The sequence below is a fragment of the Protopterus annectens genome, chromosome 4.part1 (genome assembly GCF_019279795.1).
Source record: "Protopterus annectens isolate FY-2018-M chromosome 4.part1, PAN1.0, whole genome shotgun sequence".
NCBI classification, from domain to species: domain Eukaryota; kingdom Metazoa; phylum Chordata; order Ceratodontiformes; family Protopteridae; genus Protopterus; species Protopterus annectens.
In genome coordinates, this window is record NC_056734.1 from 525,727,798 (window position 1) to 525,744,184 (window position 16,387).

General features: G+C 44.2%; 1 protein-coding gene across 1 annotated transcript in view; it reads right to left on the reverse strand.

Moving 5' to 3' along the window:
• Positions 1 to 16,387, reverse strand: part of UBXN7 (UBX domain protein 7) — a 1,098,848-nt gene that overhangs the window by 727,866 nt on the left and 354,595 nt on the right. Inside the window, exon 5 of the mRNA XM_044070339.1 lies at positions 11,189 to 11,301. Within this exon, the coding sequence (XP_043926274.1) occupies positions 11,189 to 11,301 (113 nt within the window). The remainder of the gene's footprint in view (positions 1 to 11,188; positions 11,302 to 16,387) is intronic.

A 16,387-nucleotide genomic window follows, 5' to 3' on the forward strand; every position in this document is an offset into this window, starting at 1 on the left:
TTTCCCCTGAGCTGATAGATTTCGGAGATGGTGGAAGAAAGCCATCTAGATAAGGTCACTTTGGAGACAGGAAGGCCTTTCTTATTTTCAGCATAAGAAAGAAAGAGCTGATCGGATTTCCTGAATTGTTTTGTTCTGTCCAAATAATATCTGAGTTGGAGGTGAACATCAAGATAATGTAATTTTTGTTCCGATCTGTTTGAGTAATTAGGGAAAAATACAGGAGGTCAATAGATTGGTTCAAATTATTTTTCGAGAGCACCTTAGGCAAAAAGGTTGGATTAGTTCTCAAGGATACGCTGTCTTTGTGGAAGACCAAATAAGGGGACGAACAGAGAGAGCATGAAGTTCTGACACTCTCCTTGCCGAGGTAATAGCAACAAGGAAGAGTGTTTTCCATGAAAGAAACTTCAGGGAACATGAAACAGCTGGCTCGAAGGGAGGAAGAATTAAGGATGTCAGCACTAGATTTAGGTCCCATTGAGGAGGAGGACTCCTGACTGGAGGTTTAAGGAGAAAAATTCCTTTTAGAAAGGCTCTACAAAGCCTGTGGGACATAATGTTGTGATCTGCAAACCCGACATGAAAGTTCGAGATAGCAGCCAACTGAACTTTGACCGTGGAAGATGAAGAGCCCGAGTGAAAGATTTCCGCTAAGAAATCCAAAACTGCATGAACAGGGGCAGTAAAGGGATCTATATTTTTAGCTTTAGCCCAACAAGAGAAGCGTTTCCACTTGCTGGTGTAAATCCTTCTAGTAGAGGATTTAAGGGAAGCCACTATGATATCCCTAACAGGATTAGAGATCATAGGAAGCCTGGCTAAGGAAGGAAGTGGAGCAACCAAGCTGTGAGGTTGAGAGAAGGAATAGAGCGATGCAGCTGACCCGATTGGTGAATCAGAAGGTCTGGCACTGGGTCCAGATGCCACGGCTGCACCAATAGGTGACGATGGAGGAACATAAACCAAATCTGTCGAGGCCAATAGGGAGCAATGAGAATCATTTTGGCTCTCAAAACGGTGGCTTTCTGGAGTACTTGTGGAATCAACGGAAAGGGAGGAAAAGCATAAAGAAGTCTCTGGGGCCAAACCTGGGTTAGAGCGTCTCTGGGGGGATGGCCTGGCAGTGGGAAGAGAGAAAAGAAGTCTGGGCATTTGCTGTTTTGGGGAGTAGCAAAAAGATCGCAACATGGGCGGCCCCATTCTAGAAAAATCTCCTCCACTATAGATTGTTTGACAGACCACTCGTGAGGCATGAGAATAGCTCTGCTCAATCTGTCCGCTAGAATGTTGGTTTTCCCAGGGATATGCGTTGCTACCAGAAACCGATGAGAGGAGATCGCCCATTGCCAAAGTCTAAGAGCTTCTCGACACAAGGGGTAGGACTTGGTTCCGCCCTGTTTGTTGATATACCATACTACAGACATGTTGTCTGTGTGAACTGCAATTGTTCCCAAGGGAAGAAAGTCGTTGAGGGCTTGCAACGTCAAAAGCACTGCTCTCATCTCTAGGACATTTACATGCAGGTGGTATTCGAACGGTTGCCACGTCCCATGAACCATCCTGCCCTGATAATGAGCCCCCCCCACCCGATCAGGGAGGCGTCCGTAGTGACTGTGGCTACCGGGGCCGGGGATACAAAGGGTCTGCCCTGATGAATCTGGGGAGAAGAAATCCACCAGGATAGGTGGTTTTGCAAGCTTGTGTCACCAGGATTTGGTGACGCATGGGAAGTTGTTGGTAAGACCACTGGGTGAACAACATCCATTGAAGAAGATGCATGTAGAAGCAGGCCAAGGGAAGAAGGGTAATGGCCGCAGCCATGAGGCCCAACACCTTCACAACCATTCTGGCTTGCACCTTTTTGCTGGCAAGGATGATCCGCACGTGACTTTGGATATCTGAGATTCTTTGGTCTGTGAGGGTTGCTGACATCCAAACAGTGTTTAAGTTTGCGCCTATGAAAGTAATAGACTGGCAGGGCAATAAGGAGGATTTTTCGTAGTTGATTGAAATTCCTAATTGAGTGCAGAGATTTAGGGTGTAATCCCTGGCTTGGAGAAGTTGATGCCTGGTGGTGGCTGAAAGGAGCCAGTCGTCGAGATACGGAAACACCTGGAATCCTTGACGTCTCAGGTGAGCCGTGACCACTGCCATACATTTGGTGAACACTCAGGGGGCTGTAGTGAGACCAAAGGGCAGGGCTCTGAATTGAAAATGACTGGACCCCAGCCGAAAGCGGAGAAACCGTCTGGAGCATCTGTGAATTTTTATGTGATAGTACGTGTCCTGAAGGTCTATTGAGCACATCCAGTTGTCCTTGTCTAGGAAGGGCAAAATTGATTGAAGTGTGACCATTCGAAATCTTGTCTTTCTCACAGACTTGTTGAGTCTGCTGAGATCCAATATTGGTCTCCAGTCTCCCGTCTTTTTGGGGACCAAAAAGAATCTTGAGTAGATTCCGGGCTCTGAATGATCTGTTGAAACTGGCTGAATGGCTCTTTTTTGTAGAAGCTTTGATACTTCTAACTTTGCAATTTCCCTTAGACCGGGTGGCACATCTGGAAGGGAATTTTTGTGAGTGAAAGGACTTTCCTCGAAAGGAATCTTGCAACCCTCGGATATGATCGACTGTACCCATCTGTCTTGAGAGAGGGAACGCCAGGCTTCTGGGTACAGCGATAGTCTTCCCCCGACTGCCTCCAAGGATGGACAGCCGGGCAACATCTCAGGGATGCTGGAAGGGCTTGTCAGAGAGAGGCTCTCTGCTTCCCTGATTTTGTGGACCCCCTCTGCCTCTAGAGCGGCGTCTGTTATTATTACCTGCTCTGCCTCTAGGGGTAAACTGACCACGTGTGTCTGGCGTGACTCCCTGGGATTTACAGAACCACGTTTTTCTGCCCTTCTGACCTTTGGGGTAAGGTCTAGAGGGGGTAGAAAAACAGACTCCTACGGCAGAAAGAGTCTTGCCGTCCTGCTCACACCTGGTCAATGCATCCTTCACTTGAGGGCCAAACAATGCTGACCCATCAAAGGGAGAATTTGTGAAGGACGCCTTAAAGGGATCTGCAAAATTACAGAGCCGCATCCAGGATTGACGTCTAAGAGCCACTCCTGTACCCGCGGCTCTACTCGCTCCATCTGCTGCATACGAGATCAGTCGCATGGAGGAGTTAGCTATAGAATTAAGGATTCCTAGCTGAGAAGCAATCTTTTCTTGAGCCCCTGCAGCCGTAGGATCCTGCACTACTTCACCTAGTTCTTTAAGGATGTCCCTTTGGAGTCTGGTGAAGTGACATAAATAGTTCAGCGAACGCATGGCAAAGGTCGCTGAGGAGAACATCCGCTTACCATACCTATCCATGGTCCTAGAATCCTTATTAGGAGGATGGACTGAGTGCGGAAGGATCTGCAAGTTCCTTCTTAGTGGCGGCTGCCACCACCATGGCATCAACAGGGACACCTTTTGTAAGGAATTGCTTTTCAGAAGGGGCTGTAATAAATTTAGACAGCCTCCTAGGAACTGGCTCTACAGAATCAGGAGCAGCCCAAGCCTTTCGAGCAATAACCTCCATAAGGGGGTCGAAAGGTGGAGACACCCAGGAGGTGGAGGGTCGAGATCCAAACGCCTCTAGGTATACCGACTCATCCTCGGAGGGATTTATGGAGGGCCAGTTTCCCCTCTGTTTTAGGAGTTCTAGGATGTCTGAAAAGGAGACATCCTCAGAGGGGGATCTTGGGGATCCCTCCGACTCATCTAAGTCAGTATCTGAAGTGGTAGACTCAGAGGAGTCCAGGTGTTTCCTCTTACAAGTCCTCTTGCACGGAGGATCTCCTGACTGGTCAGGAGAATCCTCGGAAGAGGGGGTTCTTCCCAGTGGGGAAACCTGAGGCGGTGGATCTCTAGGTCCGGGAGCAAGAGAGATGGAAGAGATATCGACAGGCACTGTAGAGGGAGGAGCTAAGGGAATAGACTGCTGACTGAGCCCAGTGGCCAGCACACTCTTCATCACCTCGAAGGCCCCCCTCCCAGGGAGATGCAAGAGAACCCGTTCTGAAGAAACCGGGACTCCCGGGCCCACAGAAAGGGAAGGCTCCGAGGCAGATGTCGGAGCCGAGCTAACCAAGGCCGAAGCTCCAAGGGGAAGAGCGGGGTCGGACAAGGGTCCGATGCCACTCACCCCCTCGGAGGAGACCAGGGAAGCCCGACCACCGAATCCCTCCAAGGAAGGTCTCGAGGAGGAGATAAGAGTAGATGCTGAAGGTGCAGAAGGAGGGGGTATCTGCCCCTCGGCCATAGCCGCAACTATTCCCATAGACTCCAGCTCCAAACTCTGTTGTAGAGTCGAAGGAGGAACTTGAAGGGGGTGTGGACTAATAGTCGTCTGTTGAGACGGACTATGAAGCATCTGGGCCAGTGCCTGTGATTTTAATAATCTGCTTACCACCCTCTCTAAATCATGGTCAGATAACCTGGACGACCTAGATGATCGGCTCCGATGGCTCCGTTCCGAAAGAAGAGGTGAGGCCGGAGCCGACAGAATCGATTCCAAAGAGGGGGACCTGGACCTCTTCCTCGAAGGAACCATCAGAGCAGACAAACCCACTGATCCAGTCGGAGCCAATAACTTTTCGGCTCTGAGAGAAGATCTAGATGCATCGGCTCCAGCCGGAGCCGATGCAGGCATCGAAATAGCGGTGTCGGAGCCGGTCGGCGCCGACACTGAAGCCTGGGCCACATGGTGGTCGGAGCCAGTAATCGGAACCGACACCAAAGTGACCATAGAAGTATCGGCACCGATAGCCATCGGTGCCGAAGATTTAGCCAAGGTTGGATCGGCTCCAGCCGATCTCGACTCCGACAAAGTCGGAGCCAAGGCCGAAGGCTTTGGTACAGAAGCCTGGGCCTTAGACTTGGAAGGCTTTCCCGGAGCCGATTTGGCCGGGGTGCCCTCTGGTTTAAGGAGTCCCCTTAAAATGAGTTTGTTTCTCCTTTCCTGCAGGACTCTCTGGCTAAAAGAGTGACATATTGCACAGGAGTCCTGCAGGTGGAGAGGTCCCAGGCAGTATAAACAAGAAGTGTGACCGTCTGTCAGAGACATCTTCTGACAGCACGAGTCACACTTCTTAAAGCCTGAGACCCTCTGCTCTTTGGACATAGTGGATACAAAAACAGTACACACACAGTCCCAAACAAACAATTAAAATTAAAGTATAAGCAGTAAAAACCTCACACACACACACACACACACACACACACACACACTGACAGGGGGGGGAATGGGAGGGAAGGAAGGCCTGACTAAAAAAATTAAGGAGGAAGGATAAATTTAGTCAAAAAGGGGCTTACAATTAACTAAAAATGAAAGATTTCTAAGAAAAATTAGTTTTAAAGTGAAAAGGGGTTAATAGCAGTTTAAATTTAAACACTTACCAGGAGCTGGTAAAAGGAGGACCTCATCAGCGAAGCGGCAAACGAGATCTGGGTACTTACCGCCTTGCATCATGGGATATGGGGCTGCCTCGAGCTGGTAAAAGTGACTCTCGAGCTTAGCAAAGTGCCGAGTCGGAGCCGAGGATCGGCTCCGAACCCATCAAGCAAGAATGAAGGCGAGATTGACAACTTAACATCTGACAGTTTAAGGCCCTTATAGCCAAGGTAGCAGATGTGTAAACCTTTCTTCCCCCATCTATCCAGTGCCCTAGAATCCCTCCCTGTCAGAGGGGGTAGGGTTTTTTGCAGTGGAAGCCTTAACTCCTTTGGGACCCTGTGAAATAGTTTCTGGGTCTGCAGCAGGGTTTTTAAAAAGGAATTTATGAGAGTCAGGAACCCTGTAATATCTGTCAGGCTTAACAGGAGCTGCTGTAAGGAGTCAGTGGTCAGACTGGACTCCGAAAACACATCATCTCCAATATCTAACACAGGTGGAATGGCTAGAGGCCTGCGTTGAGGTAGTAAAAGGAAATCCCTAAGCCTCTTTTTAGATTCTGAAAAATCTTGGCTCTCCCAGTGGAAATGCTCCCTCATGGTATGTAAGGTTTCCCCAGAAGAATAGTCCTCTGGAGGAAAAGCTGAATGAATAGATTCTTCAGCATCAGAATCCTCATAGGGGGGGAAGAGAATATTCCTGATCAGAAGAGGAATCAGAAGAAATAGAAACCTGATCTGAAGATTCATAGTCAGTCTCTTGCCTAGGCCTCTTATCAGGAAGGGGATGGGAACCCTTGATCAAGGTAATCAAGTCTTTGGCCATTTTGAGCATCTGTTTTTGGGCATAGAGGCCTGTCCACGTGGCTCTTGAGTGTGTTTCTTTGCTTTAGAAGGTGCTTTAGTCTTTGCCTTTGAAGCTGAAGTCGGTTTAATGTAAAGATGTTTAGGTCTGAATATACCCTCAGAAGCCGGTGCCTGCTCAGCGGCTCCGGGCCCATCTGAGGGAATAGTGTCCGAGGCTCCAATACCTTGAGTTTCCAGCGGCATAGCTGACTCCACGTGGGAGTCGGTTGCGGCCTGTGTCTCTAAAGTAGCGGGCGTCAGGGGCTGCAAAAGCACCTCACTGAGAACCGGCGAACCAGCGACTGGCTTGAGACGCTTCGTCGTCAGTTTTGGACCTCTGTTGTTTATCTCTCTCCTTTTCTTTGCGTTTTTTGTGAACTCCGGTAGTCGGATGGCTATCAGACGACATTTATGGATAATTAAACCGGCGTCCAAAAAAGTTTAAAGCAAAATCATACCGATGCTTAATAGTGCGTTGGTTAAATCTAGCACAAAACAGACAACCAGAAACATTGTGATCAGGGCCGAGGCAAGGAATACAATAAGAAGAAAAGTCCTTATGAGGTATTTGCTTTCCACAAGAAATGTAATTATTAACTTTTTCTGACATCGGTCTGGAGCAAGAAAAAAGTTTCCCCATCGGGGTACTTAGCTTTATTGAAGATTTCGGGTCTGAAACTCGAACACGAAAATCTCAGGAGTCGGCCGACCGGGACTTGCAAAATGCTTCTGCTTCGTGCACCGCGTGGCAAGAAAGACTGAAGAAAATGGCGTCAACTGCTTCTTTTATACCCCTGATGACCTGACGTCAGGGGAAGGGGCAACAGCAGCTGAGGCAGGACCCAAGACTTTGGAATTCAGGCCGACTGAGGGCAACCTGCCAGCAGGATTACCCAAATGTAATGACTGCAACAGTGAAACACGAAGAACATCAGAATTCTGATTAGAAGATTCATAATCAACTTCAGTCCTAGGCCTCTTAGAAGGGGGGGGTTGGTTACCCCTGGTTAGAGTTATTAGCTCTTCAGCCATTCTTATAATTTATTTTTTAGGCAAAGGGGCATGAGCATGTGGCCTGGGCGTCATTTTTGTAGGCACAGATCAAGATTTAGGCTTAAGTAAAAAAGGAGGCGTTGATTTAATATGCAAGTCCGTAGGCCTGAATACACCCCCAGAAGCTGGTGCCTGCGCAGCGGCTCCGGACCTACTCAAGGTAGAGACATCCGCAAGTTCCATAGCTGAAGCATCTCGCGGCATACCAGACTCCGAATGGGTCTCAGTAGAGGCCTGCATATCAGAAGTAGTGGGTATCAGGGGCTGCGAAAGCGCCTCACTGAGTACCGGCGAACTGGCGACTGGCTTAGGAGAAGTGTCATTGGCAGTTTTAGACTTTGGTGGCCTGTCTGTCTTTATCTTTGCGCTTTTTCGGAATCCCGGTAGTCGGATGGCTAACCGATGACATTTCTGGATAATGAAACCGAGAACCGAAATATTTAGAGGCGAAAATATACCAATGGTGGATAGTGCGCAGATTAAATAAAGCACAAAACTGACAGCAAGGTACGTTGTGGTCAGGGCCTAGGCAAGGAATACAGTACAAATGAAAATCTTTATGAGGTATTTGCTTTCCATAAGTAATGCAATTATTAACTTTTACTGACATCGGTAAGGAGCAAGAAAAAGTTTCCCCAACAGGGTACTTCGCTTTAGTTGAAGACTTCGGTTCTGTAACTCAAAAACTAAAATTTCAGGAGTCGGCCGGCCGACCAGCACTTGTGAACTGCTTCTGCTTCGAGCACCGCATGGCAAGAAAGACTGATGTAATGGCATCGGCTGCATGTTTTATACCCCTGACGTCATGGAAGAAGGGACAGCAACCGATGCAGGACCCAAGACTTTGTTAATCAGGCCGACTGAGGGCTACCTGCAAGCATATAACCCAAATGTAATGACTGCTACAGTGAAACACGAAGAACATCAGGGAGGGCCGATGGTGGGAGGTTGTATTTGATGGACATGAAAGGATCCAGTGTTATGATATATACACAACTTCCATATGTTATTCATTCAGTCCATTCAATCTAACTTGTTGGTCAGAATCCCAAGTTACTTAGACTCTTGGGTGACATCATGACAGGAGATCTTTACGGACAGAGACTCCAAAGGAAGCCACTACTCTAGTAATATGCACCCTGGGTCTGCCAGGCAAAGGGCGATTATGCACAGCATATACAAACAATGCGATCCAAAAGCCATCTGGAAAGAGTAACATTGGAGACAAAGCAACCTAGCTTGTTAGTTGTGAAGGAAATGAAAAGTTGTAAGCCACTACAGAGTACTACAAAGGTAAAATCACAGTTGTCTATGTACATCTAGGATACGGAGGATGTACTACCCCCCCCCCCCCCCCCCGGTTGGAATAGTTTGGAAGAATACTGGTAAATTAATTAGCTGTGTCACACTTGATTCAGAAGTCACTTTAGGGAGAAATTATTACGCAGGGACATTCTGTCCCTGTGGAAAACCAAAATTCTACACAAGAGAGAGCCTAATACTCAGACAATCTCCTTGTGCATGTAATAGCAACCAAAAAATGTCTTCTGTAACAGAAATTGTAGCAGAGATGAAGATACCAGTTCAAACAGAAGTTCTATGAACACTTCTAACACAAAATTCACATTCCAAAGAGGAAATGATACCTTAACTAGTGGTCTGAGATGGAAAACTCCTTTTAGAAAGGCCTTACAAAGCTTGTGTGAGATCAATGACCGATTCTGTTGGCCCATGTGAAAATGAGAAATAGCTGCTAACTGTACTTTAATGGTAGAGAAACTTGGGCCCAAACTGAATCTGTGTGCTGGGAAACAGACACTCTTCAAAACAGGGGCTGAAAAGGGGTCAGTGCCTTGTGACAAAGCCCAAATAACAAACTGCTTCCACTTCCCATGATACAGCTTGCTCATAGATTCTTTCTGGGAAGCAGATAAAATTTTAACTATAGAAGGAAGAAAATGTAGGATTGCTGGCCATCACTGGAACTGGAGAAACCAAGCAGCTAGTTTGAGGCTGAGGAGATTCAGGTGACGTGGATTGGCTTGAAAAGAGGGAATAAAATCTTTAACGGCCAAAAGGGGTAATGCGAATATAAAATATATTGCATTTGACTGCTTTCTGTAGAGACCTGGGAATTAGCAAAGGTGGAAAGGTTTACAGAAGTCCTGAAAGCCATTGTTCAACCAAAGAATCTCTCTGTGACTCCTCCTGTGAAGGCATCACTGCAAAATACTCGCTGCACTTTGTGTTGTCTGGGGAAACAAAAAGAATGCAGCAAGGGCATGCACTAGCAGTGAAATATATGAAATGCCTCCAACAGATTGAGGGACCACTTTTGAGGCATCACGATCGATCTTGCACAGGTGGTCAGTTGTCTATTCTGGTGATACTTTTGAACTTGAGATAATTTTACTTATTAAGAGAGAGTTCATCAGTAATAAATTTACAATTAAGGAAGAGTCAAATCACTAATGCAAAATAAGGTGAGCACAAACTCAGATGTGATAACAATACAAGGCATTTAGAGTAAAACAGCCAGCTTATGTATTTAAAATGATTAGGTTAAGTACAAGTTTATGCACATCCAACTTCCCACCACTTTGCCTGCTTGGCACTCAAATATGCTGAAGAACAGACACAATTTTGCAATCTGCTCAATAAATATGCCTATCCCTAACACAGGGAATATTAGTGAAAAAGTTTAAAAGACAAAAACTGTGCAAGTGTGTGTGTGTATGTGTGTGTGTGTGGGGGGGGATAATGTGCACAGAGATGTAGTTTATGGTTAGTAGGAGTGGACAAAAAATAGAGAAAGGGGAACATTTACCCTTACATGCTAGGAAGTTCATGGATGGGAAAAAGAATTGCATGCACAGGCTAATAAATCTGATAATGCTATTTTACTGATGGGAGGGGTATACTACCTAGGTCAGGAATCAGTGCTTGCTTTACACTTTAATTTTAACTATGACAAATAAGATACGTATGAAGATTATTCAACTACACAGTCAAATACAAAAATATGCACTAAATTAAACTTACAACATAAAGGCTTTACTTTCTTATTTTAAACATCAATAATGGAATCAGGTACTATTGCATAAACCTGAATGTGAAAGCTATAGTTCAATTACAGAACAACTAGTTGTGATAACCACCACACTTTAATTTCCACTTTAAAACTGCAGGAGCTGCAAAAGCAAAAAAACAGATACACAATAATTTACACAAGTGTAATTATGATGGAAGTTTTCTGAGATACCATACAGCTAATGACAGCAAACTTTAACCAAACATCTTCCCTTGTTTGTTATCTAGAAAAGTACAGATATTTAACCAGTCTCAATCCAATCCATTTTCACTCAAAATGTCTGATGGTAATTTCAAATGCTACAGATTTCATTAATGACAGTGTCATTATACTACCAGTATAATCTTTCATGTAGCACTACAGCTTGTTGGGCACATTTCTGTCAACCAACACAAAGCCTCAAAATAATGAGCAATTTGTAATAAATGTTTTACTACACCTATACATCAGATGTAAATGCCAACTAGTATGCTCATATGTGCTCTGTCAGGATGTCATACAATGGCAAAAAAAATGGGAGGGAGGCTGAAAAGTCAACTCACATTCATTGGGTACCACACCAGTAACCCTTTTCACTGTAAATTATTTTGAAACAAATTAAATTTCACTCTACAGCAACATTCTGTATACTTTACTGTAAAATCTAGGGCCAAGTGAGTCTTCTTTGTTCTGTACTATTCCCCACAGAAACAAAAACAGGTTCATCATGGAATGCACAGTGGTACCTGGTTAGGTAACTTTCAGCATAACCTTTAAAAAAAGTCTCTTACCGTTTCAAAACTGCCTTTGTGCATCAGATCAACTGGTGGTCTGAAAAGATCTGCAAGAGTAGTAAGTTTTTTGTCTATACAGCCTCCATTTCGCAGTTCCTGTTCCTGTCGGACTGTGAACATGTAAAAGGTACAACAGAAAATTACAAGTAGTAAATGCATTTCAACCACATTTTCCAAACTTCCCTCTGACTAATTACCATACATCATATTTTTCAAAAACTATTAACTTATAACCGCAATATGATTTGTTCTGGGTCACTTAAGCAATGAGAAGTTCTTTTATCGGCTTACATAAACTGACTTGGAAATTGGGACTGCTCAGTGTCTTCAACTAACATTCTGCCATCTAACCTCAGCATTTTAACATAATCTGCCAACATCCCACTACTGGGATATTGGAACTTCTATTCCTATTGCAGCATATTCAACCCCCAGAAAAAAACTTGCACCTCTTACAAGCTCAGTTACCACTGCTACAGAATTAAAACTGTGGACTGCGGTAGCGTTCTCGCCTCACAGTTAGACATTGCTCGTTCAATTCTCAGTTAGAGCATCTTCTGTGTGGCGACATGCGTGAATGGGCGTTCCTTCGTTGAAGGTTGTGTGTTAGGCCCGGGAAACCAGCACGTATAAATCTACTGCCAATCATTAGCAGACCGGAGTTCCGCTGTGGCGACTCCTAACCGGGAAAAGCCGAAAGACACAACAACAACATGTAAATGTGATTGTACTCCTTACCAGAAGGCTTCAAAGCTGGTTACTAGTGATACTGACAAAGTAACAACATCTCAGCAGTATTTACAATAAACCCCAAATCCTTCCTGCAGTGAAGCGATCGAGCAGCTGAGAGAGGCTGTACTGAAGGCCAAATGTTTGAGGTTTTATAGGTTGGTACTAGGCTATCGACCCTAGGGCCTATGCAAGCCTAGCCATAACAATTCCCTGGATATTTCTTCCCACAATATTTACTTCTCTGGACCCCTGTCTAGCAGGGTGACTGACATGATCCCCGGGGTGAATTTCCCATCTCCCATCCAATCATCAAGGTTCCTTTTGAAGAGGGCCAAGAGAGGCGCTCTGCTTGACATGTATGGGCAATCTATTCCAGAGTATGGGGAGTCTCTGGGTCAGGAACCTATCCCTCCAGCATGTTTTGTTCATTGTGATGACAAGGTTTAGATCCCTGGAACGTGTGGCTCTGAGGGACTGGGATTTCTTTAAGTGGAGCATGTCCAACAGCTCAGGGTTTGACATGGCCTTGTATGTTAAGCAGAGATCGCGTTTTGTCACTAAATAATGCAGATTTTGCAACTACATTCATTTTAGCTACCAAAAAGCTCACAAAACAAAAAGAAAATGAAGGCCAGTGGAATTGAAAAGTGTTTTGAATAAAAATTGTGAAGTCAAATATAAAAGTAAAGAATCAGAAGCACTTTGGTATATGAACCCAATCAGTGAACAGGCAAATGCACAAAAAGTGATATGTAGTGAGAACAGAAACAGGTCCACACCTAAAGAATGAACATCTGAATTTCTGAATTTGCTTTCACTCCCAAACTTTCTGATGAGTCCTTAACATTGCTTTTAGTAGAGCTCCAGTAAGGAAATGCCAGCATTCAAAAGGAGCCAAAAATAAGAAGGGAGGAAGGCAAGGTTAAAGCTCCTTGCATATAGTACTATAGATAGGCCTATGCGTAAGTCAGCTATGCTGGTAACAGCAAAAATCTTTACAGTACATCTTGTAAAAACATGTTACAAGGGCTAATAACTTACCAGACTTGGTTTAAACAGCAAAATATAGGACTCTACAGTTTTCAGACTGGGAGAGGACCATCAAAGGCAACAGCAAGAGATAAAGGCATCCACAGAAGAAAAGAAAGGTGAACTCAAACACTAGCTGACAAATATTGAGACATCAGTGTTTCCATACATATAGTGCAAGGAAAAACGTCACTTGTGTCAGACAGCACTTGCACTTACTTCAATGCAGGCAATCCAAGCATGTCTATAATAAATTTAAGTTGCTCACACAACAAGGAATGAAAGGCTCACAAGGAAATATGTAGCAGTAATTTAAAAGAGGTAACCAGCTAAGAAATTCTACAAAGAATGTATATGAAAATTCTCACCTGACATCAAAAACAATCAAAATACTGGTTCTGAAAAGTCTATGCACTTAATATTTTAATGACAAGCAAATATATGAATGACATGACTTCCTCATACAGCACAGGAAGGACACCCAATCATAGTCCCACTAATCTTGGTTTAAAGTACAAACTCAAAGCACTGCTGAGGCACTACAGGCTTTTCTACTGCTCCTTCTGACCATTAAGACTACCTGAAACAGCCATGCCCATTTGTTTCCCCACCTTGGGTACTACACAGTGGCAGCAACAGAAGATGGGGAAAGCCATCATATTGGCAGCCTCGTTGATGCTTTGTGCTCTTGCCTGTATCCAAGCAATAAGGGTTAATTTCTTAGTGTAGCTCCTCCCCAGGACAGGGGGGATGAGAGACCTGCATCACCACAGGGACCACAATGCTTTCCCCATGGGAGTACATGTTCCCATGTTCCCATGAAGACAGCTTCCACCAAATTAGCTTGGTAGCAAAACACATGCCCCTAAGACTGCCTTTTGCAAAAATGCCCCCTCCCCCCCAACAAGGGACTGTCACGCTGGATGGCCACGGCCCACCCCTGGAATGGACATAAGAATGCACTAACAAAACACCTACCATACAGCATCCAATTATGCTTCCACTATGCTTCACTATGTCAGAACTTCACTGCGACTCGCACTCTGCACTAGCCTAGATAAAAATATATTTCACATCAGTACATGTATCTAATTGAAGGCGATACCTATCCAATTTTATTTAATTCTGTATATTTGTTTACTGGGATAGAGCATTAATCCAACTGGACCACGTTTGGGTTCAAACTAGGTTTAACAAACAATTTTCCTGATGAGAGTAACAAAACCGGAAAGCACGGGATATCCATTTGGAAATAGTCAGCTTTGACATCAGCTGTCCATTTTTCTTACATTCACAGGAAATGAAAAGTTGAATAGAAGTTCTGAAGTTATTTATCCTGTCAAAAAATGATAAGCTATCTGTAGTATTCTCTCCTCCTTATATTTTGGTTCAGGAAAGAACACAAGGAGTTGAACAGATTGATTTATGACAAATTCTGAGCTACCTCTGGCACGGAAGAAGGGTTGGTTATTAAAAATGCTCTATCCTTATGGAAGGTGAGATAATTACCATAACAGTTTGCAACTCGGATACTCTGCTAGCTGAAGTCAAAGCAGTAACACTGTTTTCCATGTTAAGGACGAAATCAGTCTGATCAGCTGGTTCAAAAGAAAAGTTGCAAGTTTTTCAAGTACAAAATTAAAATCCCAAGGAGGAGACACCTGCTTCCAAGGTGGACAAATGTGAAGCATACCTTCCAAAAACTGTTTTAGATGAAATAAAAAAAAAGAAGGGGGGTGTCTAAGGGCAGACAGACATAAATGATTGAAAGATGAATCTTAAGGAGTAAGAAATGCCAGATTTAAGCAATTCACAGATGTTGAAGAACCAAAGGAGCTTCGGCCTTTAAAGGGTCTTTGTTTTTTATGGCACCGGTCAGAAAATCTCTTACACCTTGCTAAACAGGATTTTCCAGTAGCAAGTTTCGTAGCCTCCTTTAAAAAATGTTGCATGTCCTCAGAAAAAATGCACCTGACAGGGATTAAAACTCAATCACCCAGGTCATCAGATCAAGAATATGCAAGCTGGGGTGAATTGCAGGTTGGGGGTGAATAAGAGATACCTCAGCCTGTGCAAGTCCATCCTGTGATGAAGTGTATGATAATTTCCCTTGGCCATCTTGAGAGATGGGAGAACCACTGATGTCTGGGCCAAAGAGGAGTTACCAAAAGTTTCTTTGGAGAATCCTTTGGGACCTTTAAAAGAATTCTGTCAAGGGAAACAGGAGAATGCACATATGGGCAGTGTCATCCATCAGAATGAGAACGTATCTGTCTTCCAAGCCTTTCTGCAAGGAGACCTGGAGCAGAATTTTTCAACTGTCTGTTGTAAAATGAGGCAAACATATCTACTTGGGGAGTTTCTCACAGGTGGATTATGCCCTGGAAGACACTGTTTGTAGCACCCATTCAAAGTCCTGTTCAATGTTTGCCACAGTACTGTGGTCTGATGGAATACAAATAGCTTAAAGAGAAAGTCTGCAATGATTTGCAAGGTCCCTATGCTATGAAGGCTAGTGTGCACAGGGGGCATAACCTGCCCCCCTCCTTTTCTGTACCACATGACAGTGGTGTTGTCTGTAATTTAATAGTCCTGGAGTCCAAAAATGAAATAGAGCCTTCAGTGCATTTATCAATGCCATCATTTGTTTGATGTTAGTTTCTTTCTGAAATGATGATCCCAAATATCCTGTACATTGGTCATGTGTTTACGGAATTGTTTAGACTCAGTCCCCAGGCAAAATCTGAGGTATCTGCAGAAACAGACTAGAAAAGAGCACAGGAGGCAATTGGAAGATGAATTTAGAATCAATTGCTCTACTTATAGTAAAGTTCCTTCTTTTCAAAAGTTTAATACAGGGATCTGAAAGGAGAGATGTTGCTTGATGCTGGGTAAAGACTGATTTCAAAATAATACTGAATCTTCCTCATATATACTCTGGCTACAGGGATCACATGAACTGTAGAAGCCATGTATCCCAGAATCTTGAGAAATTCCCTTGTGGTAGTTAGAGGTTGCAGAGAAAACTGGATAAAAAATGTTCCGGGTATAAGATTACTTTTCCCGAAGCAGGAATGCCATCATTTGGGCATTATCTAGCAGGTATCCTAAAAATGTTGCTCCGTAAAAAGGAATGAAAGGTGATTTTCAAGACTGAGTTGACAACCTATGTTCTGAAACATATTTCTGACAAAGAAAACAGGTTTTTGGCCATTTTGAATACAGTCTGCAAAAATAAGACAATCAAGCAAGTAGGCAAAGATGTACACTCTTTTAACCTGCAAAAAGCAACCACTGGTGCTAGACATTTTGTGAATACCCTTGGTGTTCTGAACAATCCAAAGGCTAAAGAGGAGAAATGAAAATATGACCCTAAAACAGAAAATCTTAAAAGCGTCTAACATCTATGTAAATGGGTATATGGTGATATGCATT